At 32.8% G+C, this 11,003-nt stretch overlaps 1 protein-coding gene across 1 annotated transcript; it reads right to left on the reverse strand.

Moving 5' to 3' along the window:
• Nucleotides 1–2,128: 2,128 nt before the first annotated feature.
• On the reverse strand, nucleotides 2,129–10,218 carry LOC145613503 (J domain-containing protein required for chloroplast accumulation response 1-like). The gene is made up of 9 exons (XM_081668621.1): nucleotides 9,391–10,218; nucleotides 7,238–7,986; nucleotides 6,615–7,123; nucleotides 6,184–6,277; nucleotides 5,476–5,543; nucleotides 5,262–5,324; nucleotides 5,099–5,176; nucleotides 4,595–4,771; nucleotides 2,129–2,409 (listed from the first exon to the last, which is right to left on the reverse strand). The coding sequence occupies exons 1-9, from the start codon at nucleotides 9,879–9,881 to the stop codon at nucleotides 2,368–2,370; spliced, it is 2,271 nt and encodes a 756-aa protein (XP_081524747.1). The 5' UTR covers nucleotides 9,882–10,218; the 3' UTR covers nucleotides 2,129–2,367.
• Nucleotides 10,219–11,003: the final 785 nt, after the last annotated feature.

Raw genomic sequence — 11,003 nt, forward strand, 5'->3', positions numbered from 1 at the left:
TAGAATTCGAAAATAATATACTTCGTCTTTTTTTTTTTTTTTTTTTTCCAGTTGACACCTTTCTATTATCATACTTGCCAACGCATTGTTTTAACGATTAATATCTCTAATTATGAACATTGTAAAATTATAAAAATTGGATATTAATAAAATATACATTGAAACGATTCAAATAAGATCCTACATGAATATGTTTTATCGTATCAAACGAGTCAAAGCGTGTTGTGTGAATAGTGTAAAAGTCAAACGGTGTCAACTAAACAAACGGAGGAAGTATATTAAAAGTTTGACATGGACTAGAATTATAAAAATGTTAGAACTCATGAGTTAAGATTTAAAAATAAAAAATAAAAAATAAAAAAATTCTATAATTCTGTTTTATGGAAGTTTGACATGGATTAGAATGAAGAAAAAAATTGGTTGTGACTTAAATCCAAACAAGACAAGGAAAGATTAAAAAAAGATTGGTTATGACTTAAATCCAAACAAGACAAGGAAAGATTAAAAAAAAATTAAAAAAAAAAAGAAAAAAACTTATCATCCAACACCAAAGATAGAATTGCTACAAGCTGTCATATTGTGGTCATAACTTTAGATCTGCGACTCTTATTGGGATAAAACCAGCACCAAATAAAAGATAAAATCCGAAGCTATAAATCAATAGGTGGCACAACATGTAACTTTTTTTAGAATTTCGGTCTTTACCAAATCAATTCGACGTTTGTACAAAAAAGGACAATGAAAAATCCAGGTTGACTCAAAATTTATAAAGAGGGCTCCTATGACTCGATTATAATAAATTAGGATGGTTAGACAAAAAAAAAAAGTGAAATAAAATAAACATAATATGCACACATAGGCACATAATCATGCATGATTTAATGAACTTTGCAAACTAGAGTCTTGGTTCTATGTTCATACAAATGGTCGGATTAATAGGTTGTCAAAGGTACCATAGTTAAGAGTTTTGGTACGAAAGCAAGGCAGCCTCCATTGAGGGTGTATGCTTACGGATTGCTTTGTGAGTTCGTGATGAAAATCGAATATGACTCCGTGGCTCGGTGCATTTAATAAGTTAGACAGACGCTAATTGCCATGAGCGTTTTTGGGTTGGCAAAGCATAAATCCCTAAGGGTAGCCACATACTTAGAACACGTACTTGTGTTGCAAATAAGGTAACGTAAATCGATAGGGATTGAAGGATCTTTCCAAGCATGGGTGTGGATGCATATGCAACAATGTCAATTAAATTACAAAAAATACATGTCAAGTAGCAAATAAGCTAACGTAAATCAATAGGGATTGGATACTCTTTCCAAGCATGGATGTGGATGCATATGCAACAATGTCAATTAAATTACAAAAATACATGTCAAGCATCTTTCAAGTTTCATCCACTTAGGGCCTATTCTCTTCAGCTTATTTTTAGTGCAGCTCCAATTAGTTCAGTTCAGTTTAGTTCCCAATTTCCTTCTCTCATAAACAATTCAATTGAGTTCAGTTCAATTTAATTCAATTCAACTCCAATCAGTTCATTTCAGTTCAATTCATTTGTTTTTAGTAAATCAGAACAGACCCTTATTTTAATTAGATATTGATCATTCAAATTGATAAATAACTCAAATTAAAAAATCAATAACTCATGTCGAGGTGTCAATGTTGTCTCCCAAATATCAAAAAATAGGATGGCATTAATAGAGTTAAAATCAGAAGAAGATAGAATTTCGCAAGCGCATCGCGAAGGCTAATGATTCACAATTTTTATTTTATCATCACGTTTTATCCAGATTTCGGAATAAAAAAAAATGTATAATACCATGTAGGATTTGGATAAAAATTATGAGGTACGAAAATTAGATTTGCTCGAATTTGGACTGCACTTATAATAGAGAATTGAAATTGGGTGAAGTTTTATAAATTCTGGATTAGAAAAGAGTTTGGGTAATTACAATAGCTAAAATGGTTTAGAAAATGATAATGAGCTAGAACAAAAACACTATTCTAATAATTCTTAGACTCATTATGCGAGCAGAACCAAATTAGGCAGTGAAGGTTGTTTCATCATTAGACTTTATTTGGGTAGACATTCGGTTGTATTTATAATGTCACCCCAATAAAGAAAAACAAATAAAGATACAATGTATTTTATTTTTTGAAATAAATCAAATAACTATAAACAAAGAGAAAATTGTCTGTATTTTCTCCAAATAAAAAAATAAAAAAAACTAAAAAAAATTAAAAAAAAAAAAAAAAAAGAAGAAGAGAAAATCGTCTATACAATCATGTTACTAATTGCTATTGTAATACATCCATTAACAAAAACAGTCTATGAATTCATCAATTAATGTTATGATTTAACATAAACTGTCAAGAAAGAAGTCCAATGGCATTAAATTGATCCCAAGACTCCTGTACAGGCCGAAATAATAAAAATATCAATATATTAGTTTTCCCTAAATATACAAATATAAAGTAATTTAAAATCAATTCTCTAATCAAAATTGCAAGAGAAATTGCGTACTTCAAAAAAAGTTGTCTATTTGAGTCTGCTAAGTTCACAATAGGTTTAAGTAACATAAATATATATATATATATGGGTTGCGATCCATTGAGAAGATTTTTAAAATGAGAAAAATGAAATGTACATAAATTTTTCACTAAATGTGCATATTTTTTTCACTAAATGTGCAAAACAGATTTTCGAAATAATAAAATTTTCGAATTTTCTGGAAAATCAGAAAATGTGCACATTAAGTTCAAAATTTATGCACATCAAATTTCGTTCAATTTTTTTTTTTTTGCACATTCAGTTCAAAAAAATGCACATTCAGTACAAAAATTATGCACAAAATATCCTTCTCATTTTAAGAAACTTCTCATTTGACCATATATATATATATATATATACTCCCTCCGTTTCTTATTTCTTGCAACAAAGGGGGGTTGCACGGTTCCCAAGTCAAAAGATTTTAAGCATGTTTAATAGAAAGTAAGGGTATATGTTAATAATGTAATTAAGGAGAGAGGGTGAATAATTAATTAAATAACTAAAAGTTCAGCACCACCACCAATGAACACACACGCCACCAGATTCACCAGCAACGAAAAGCAACCACCAACGAAACCACCCGCAATCACCCAACGACACCACAACCACCACCCAGACCCACCACACCAAATCCACCCACCTAGCCCACGAAACCACCAAAACCCCTCCTCCACCCCTGCGAAACCACCGACACTACTAGATCTAGACCCACCAACACCACCAAGGCACCAACACCACCGAAAACGACCAGTTCTAGACCCACGAAACCACCAGACCCACGCCACCAACCCTATGACCCACGAAACCACCAGATCCACGCCACCAACCTACGACCACCAACCCACGCCACCAACCCACGGAACCCACGACCACCAACCCACGAAACTACCAGACCCACGCCACCACCAGACTCACGCCACCAGACCCACGCCACCAACCCCACCAATCAGATCTGAAACCCACCAAAAGGTGATTTGGAATTTGATTATGAGAGATGAAGATGATGCAATGATAGATGAAAGAGGAGAGAGAAAGTGGAATTTGAGTATGAGAGATGAAGATGATGGAATGATAGGATGAAGATGATGGAATGATAGATGAAGGAGGAGAGAGAAAGAGGAATTTGACTATGAGAGATGAAGATGATGGAATGATAGATGAAGGAGGAGAGAGAAAGACAATGGGTTTGATTAATTGGGTGTGATTTTATTGATAATCAATTTAGATTAAGGTTATAATGGGTTGTTATTATGGGTAGCATTATGTGTTAAAAAATTTTTAGTAAGGGTATATTGGTCATTTTGACCGAAAAAAGTTTCCAAATAAGGAAAAAAATAAGTTTGTTGCAAGAAATGTGAACCACCCCAAAATGGCAAATGTTGCAAGAAATAAGAAACGGAGGAAGTATATATATATATATATATATATATATATATATATATATATATGAAACTTCTTACAAGTAGATAGATACCTTGCAATTGTGGTATTCCAAACTTCTAACAAGTAGATAGATGTCATTCAATTGTGGTATAAGAAATTTCCAACAAGTAGATAGATGTCACACAATTTTGGTATAAGAAACTTGTTACAACTAGATTGATGTCATGCAATCGAGGTATCTGAAACAAGTAGATAGATGACATGCAATCATGGTATATAAACTTCAAACAAGTAGATTAATGTCATGCAATCGCAATATATGAAATAAGTAGATAGATGCCATACATGAAATTGTGGTATGTGAAACTTCTAACAAGTAACTAGATGTCATGCAATGGTTGTAAATGAAATTTCTAACAAGTAGATAGATGTCATGCAATCACAGTATATGAAACTTCAAACAAGTAGATGAATAATCAAGCCATTCTATTAATCTCTTTCACCCTAGTTTATCATAGATGCTATACATGCAATTTTGATTTTTAAAACTGCTAACAAATTAAACAACCAACAATCCTATACCATTCTCTTTAGACGATGTTTAATTTATTGTATCTTTAAAACTAATAGAGAAAAGTTGTAAAAATTAAAAACTATATTTACCTGTAAGATATCAAAAACTTTTTCAGCAATTAACTTTTGATGTGGAGCTGCCCCTTTCTGTTGCAATTTATCAGGGTGCAAACATAATAGAGCTCTTTGATATGCTTTTTTCACTGCATTTGCTTCTATTATATCAACAAGTGGAATTGGCTTCCATCCACTATTAGGCCAAAGAACCTATGAACAGATAATACATATATTAGTTGCTACGATATTGATTGACACAGCTCAAAATTTCGACTTCTAAAGCATTTTTCAGTCATTTAGATCACATGTGACATATTTGCGAATTTAGATATCTTAGTTGATATGGGTTTGTTTAAAGGTATATAGCTAAGATATACTTCGTATTTAGTTACTACTTTAAGTTATGTTACAATTAGTCCAACTTCTATGCCTATTGATAATTATACTCCCTCTTGTTGAAATCAAGTGTAACATAATTAATCTAAATGAACTAGTGATGCAACAACTAAATCTTGACAGAAAATTGTGCACACTTACATATTGCATTGTTGAAAGCAATGCACGTATGTTTCCTTCCTTTCCTTTAGACCACTGGCGTACTTTACGTTCATAAATCTGAAAAGTAATGTAGTAAATTAGTAGCAGCATTTCACTGTATTTAGGTAAGGTGAAGAGGAGGGGTATGAAGGACACTGGCTACCTTAGTTTCCTCCTGTGATTCAGTTGCTATTTGTGTATCAATGTCTTGTATCATTCCATTATCCTATTAATAAGAATCATAACATAAATTAAAGTGATTAATTGAAGATAAGAAGCATGGACTACTGACTGTGACAAAGAACAAGTGTTCAATACTATAAATAAAAATATTAATTAGAGAATTTTTAGAAAGAAATATAGGTTTAATTACATACCAGGATGACATCAACAGAGTTAGTTTCGTTTTTCGTAGCAGAAACTCCAATGCCATCAATATTTGGTTCTAAGCAGATAAGAAAATTTGAGTCATCAAAATGAATCACTTGTTTTATTAAAATAAGTTGAAGACATAATTATACTTAGAAATAGAGTTAAGTCTCTCCCAATAATATACGTACTCCTCTCGTCCCTAAATAATTGTCACAAAGTACTACAAAAAGATGTCTGGGAACACATTCTATATGCAGTTTAAATGATAAGGCAAGAAACCAAAACTCAGCAGTTAAGTCTTTTATCTATGAATATATTAAATGATAAGGCAAGAAACTAAAACTCAGCAGTTTAAAAGGTTTATTTCATTGAAACTTATATGCAGTATTTATAAGCAACTCTAACATTTCGAGGCTAAACATGATAGTGTCAAAAGGACTAGAAATCTAGAATTAACTCCAAGCTATAAATTTCTAACCTTTCAAATAATTTTTGGGTTTTGGAGCCATATCAGAAGAAAATGAGGATAATCAATCCTTAATATTAACTTGTATCGCATAGAAAGTATAATACTCTGTGATAGGATTGTATTGACAACTAATGAAACTGTCACTTCAGTCTAGTTATCCATTCGAATTTCAAAACAGGCTTTAATTAGTAATAAGCAAAACAATTTGAATCAAACACTTAGTCATAAAAAAGGTTTAACTAACCATTACTTGATGCTGAGGTAGCAGTATCAGCAACTCTATCATTACCATTGACCATGAATACTTGTTCTTCTGATAAAAACGACTCTTCATCGATCTGTAAAATTAGACAAAAAAGTATGTTAGGATGGTACCTCAAAGATTTTTGATGTAGAACATTAGAACACAATGAAACTACCATTATGAGTGATGATTTCCACTATCAATTATAGAGAAAACTAATACTGCCTAGGGCTGTCTATCTGAAAATATGATCCATTACCAGTTAAACTTTTGGATATGTAACATAAAAAGTGATACCAGATGCCAATTCAAATGTTATTTTTCAAATGAATATCCAATATATGAAATATGATTTTGGATCGGATATCTGATGTGCACAACCCTATTAAGTTATCTTAGATTTGATTCATATTGAGTAAAGATTTAAATACCACTTCAATGGTCTCTGACCAAGTTTTTTCCAAATTGACATAGGAAGCATGCATTTCATCATGGTTTTTGGCTGGAAGGGTGTCAACTTCCTTCTCTGCTTCAAAGTTGGTTGTGCTCCTCCATCTCCAACTACGACTTTCACCCACAGCATTACTCTTTGTTGTTGAAGTAGAATCCTGATTGAATATCTTGACAAAATCTTTAACTTTTCCAGAACCATCGCCTTTAGATATATCATCTTTTGCTCCTGTGGACTTATGCACCTTACTTTTGTTTACAATGTTACTTGAGATATCATCCATCTCTTTTTCACCAGTGGACGACTTATGCACCTTACTTTTATTAACAACGTAACTTGAGATATCATTACTTTCTCTTTCTCCAGTGTTCAACGAATGTACCTTTCCTTTGTTAATATTACTTGAGAGGCTATCATTCATAGATGGTTTTTTTGGTTCATTGACCTTGTTTTTCTTCCCTCCATTTTCAGTAGTTGCCTTTTTTTTCCCTGCATAGCATGATATCACCTCTTAGAGAAATAATAAAATTTTATCTATGAAATTAGAAGCAACAACAAAATATAATCTTGCAAATTACAAGCATATATAACAAGTCATGATACCCTTTTTCTCTTCTCCAAAAAGGGAACCTAGAGATTTCATGTTTGATTTTGTCTTCTTTAAGGACTTTTTCAGTGAAAAATCATCTGCTACTGCTTCTGAACTTTTCTGCGAAATATCAGACACTTTTTCTGTACCCTCTAGTACATCAGATGGAGCTTCTCCGACTTCATTTTCAGAGTTGCATTCTACACTCATGACACGTACACTTGTGTCTTCAGTTTTGAGGTCACGCTCTCTGTGTGAAGTTGATGGCACCCGGCGTTTACTGGAGGAAAGAGACTCATTAACAGTTACATCTCCTTTATGCTTTTCCATAACCAAGTAAGCTCTGCTAATTCCTTCACTAGTGCTCAGGTAACTATTGGTACTTTTTATATTTTCTTTTGATCTTGAATTGCTTCTTTTCCTAGAAGACATAACTATTGGAACTCCTTTGCTAGGCCATTTATACATTGAGAAATGAAACTGGATGTTTTCATTACGAATTTCTGAATCTTTTGAATTTATTATAAACTCGCCTTCATAATCTGCTCCATCTAAATTTCTGTCACTTGTTGACTCTTTACCATCAATAGAAACCTCACGTGATAAAGTGCTAGGTTGATAAGACGATGAAGTATTATCATGCATAGCAGAATGATTCTGGATGGTTTGGTTAAATCTGGAAAGTGAACGCCCAGACAATTTCGAGCTTTGGTTCATTGAGGTAGATGTCAAAGTATCTGGGCTTGTTGCTCTTCCTGGTAAGCTGCAAATAGTTAATAAATACCTTATAGTCATCCTCCTGTACAGCAGATAAAGATATGCAAACAAAGTTGTATGCCTGACGACAAAAAGATAAATTTCTTTTTACTCAATCTTGTGTTGTCATATACATTCTTCTAACACAATGTCAAAAACTGTAAAACTGATTTTTCGTAAGCATCTATAGTTCTATACTAATCTAAGTTGTGAAGGGTGAGACTACTTCAACGCGAAGCTTTCCTTGCCCTGCAGTTGTTGGTTCTTTTTTTCACTATGAAGAAATGTCATTAGAGGAAAGAATTGTGGAGTCTGAAAGAATTGTGTGCAGGATAGAACAAAAGGGTATGACCGAAAATGTGTGGAGTCTGAAGAATTGTTTACAAAGAAAATAAATATGAATAGCAGCAAGCATTCATCTGAGTCATAAATTTCATCATGTAAAGGGGATTTTATAACTGCCTCATGATCATTTTATGGGAAACAAATTAGTATGGTTTCACTCATAGCAGAAATTTTGCTATGGCTTTTAGATCAGAGAACTTATCTCAATGGAATTATATACTATTGTAGCTGTAGGAAAACAAACTTTTTCAACTCTTTGAGTATGGAAGGTAAGGAAACAATCTTCTACAAACAATCGATTTCAAAGGCTTATTTAATTTTAAATTGTAAGAAGGGGAGTCAATTGAGGAGAGGAAGAAAACGGAAATCTCTTTAATGAGTCCCAAAAGAATGATCCCTAGAGGCCTAGACCTAAGGGATCTGAGGTGAGAAGTTATGTCACTACTCTATCACATCAACCTCTACATATTTATGTCTAGCAAAATATGTAAATAGTGTAATTTGGAGGTAAAAGAATGGGAAAAATGTAAGGAACTCGTCTTCCCTTGTTTGGATATGACCGGAAGAAGAGAGAAGGGAAAAGAATGAGAGGATTTCACTTTTCTTACGTATTAATAAACCAAATCCTTTCAAAGTCGAAAAATGTGGAACGAAAATTCAAACTCATTTCTTCCCTTTTACCCCCTCTACTTCCTTTAACAACTTTTATCATAACATAGAGGCCCTCAATTCTACAACTAGATACGCTTTTAAAAAAAGGGGTACCCAATGGTATTATTTGCTCATTTGAAGTGTTTATAACGCACAAAAGTTATTCTTTGATACACCTAATTCCACGTGTATCATGAGCACCTAAGGATTTGCAATTATATTCAAGTCATGGTGTATCATTCTTTTAAGCAATTTCATCTCTAATGTGCAACCTAAACATCTGACTAATCAATGATTAATTAATTGCAATAAATTCGAAATTAAAAAGCTTTTTTAAACATATTTGACTTTGTATACTTAGTGATATAGCAGTTTTAAGTTACTGAAATTCTAATAAACATAGTATATGCATCACCTGAACTTAGAGGGAGCTGCACAGGGCTCAGCTGCAGGATACATTTGGCGGGAAGGACTCATATTCCTCGAACCCGGGGCCGACGAATACGGGTTTCTACCAGGCATAGGCACACTTGTTGATAAAGAACAGCTCAACAATGGTTGATCACCACCAAATATATCTCCATAAAAATCCTCACTGGTGTACCTCCTCCGACCCCCAACTTGTTCTCCAAACACAGGCTTCTCCAACCCGAACAACGAAACCCGAGACCCATCACCTAAATCACTATCATTATCTTTATCAATATCATTATCATCATCAATACAATTAATACTAACATCATCTTCATATTGGTAATATTCTTGAGTAGAACACCTTGGTGGCCCACCAAAAACATCACTAAAATCAACTTCAGAGTTTCTTCTACTAGAAGAGTTTGACATAGAATTTGAATTAGAAGAACCATATCCTAACAAAATCTTTTCTCTTTGCGAAACCTTTGCCATTTTGTTAGAAAAACAATGAATTTCTCTACATTCTACACGAAAATTATAATGGGTTTGTTATTAGTTGATCCATTGAAAATTAGAATTATGAATTACATAACATAAATGAAAATTAAGGAATGAGATAATTGTGGGTTAGAATAATTTATGAAAAATCGAAAATGAAGAACCACAAAAGGAATGAGGACCCAAAGAAGAAAATGATGGGTAGGAGGATAAGGAAGATGAGTGAGAAAGGACAAAAGACGAGTAGTTTTTGTGGCTACTGCTATTTTGGCTGGAAATAAAGGAATTTTTTTATTTTGAATTGGTTTGGGTTTGTGTTTGTGTTTGTGTTTGTGTTGGCGCCTATTACTTTGAAATTTATGCTACAACAATTAGAGTATGCCCATTGGATGACCAAAACTTTGGTCATGAAGAGAGAGAATCTTAAAATAGTATTAAAGTAATGGAACTAAATAAAAAATGGTGTATTTGGCTGATGACCCGGGCTTCACCATGACCAAAACATGATTTTTGGGCAAAGCATGGGAGAAGGCCACGTGAAATTGCATGTCCCAAATTACTTTGCAAAAGACAAAAAAGCTGTAACTTCCATGAAGAAAAGGCATGCATCTTTTTTTACTCATGCAATCCAATGGTTAGCATGCATCAATTGTAGATACATCTAACGGTCCAAAACCATTGTTATTAATAACGTTATAATTCTTATAACGGTAATAATTTTTAAAATACGAAGTTTAATAAAAAAAAAAAAAAAATTATTCCAACGACTATATTTTTTTTTCCCTATAAAATGAGTCTAATATTGAAGTATTTTCATACAATTATTCATCTCTCTAAATTACACACTTTCAAATAGAAACATTTTCTTATCTACTAAACTCAAAAATACGATATTGGATATGGATAAATCCAATAGAAAAAAAAATCCCTCCAAATCAAAAAATCCTTCTCGACAACTAAATAATCCGAATAATCAACCTTCATTTTCTAATAGTCAAATTGATCTTAATGCTCAACTACAACCAAGCTCTCAATTTTTCCCACAATTTCCAAATTATGGAATGTATAATATGAATTTTGCAAGTTCAGTGTCCAACACAGAAGTCCCTTTACGAC

This window comes from Chenopodium album, chromosome 25, assembly GCF_948465745.1.
Source record: "Chenopodium album chromosome 25, dcCheAlbu1.1, whole genome shotgun sequence".
Classification (NCBI taxonomy): Eukaryota; Viridiplantae; Streptophyta; class Magnoliopsida; order Caryophyllales; family Amaranthaceae; genus Chenopodium; species Chenopodium album.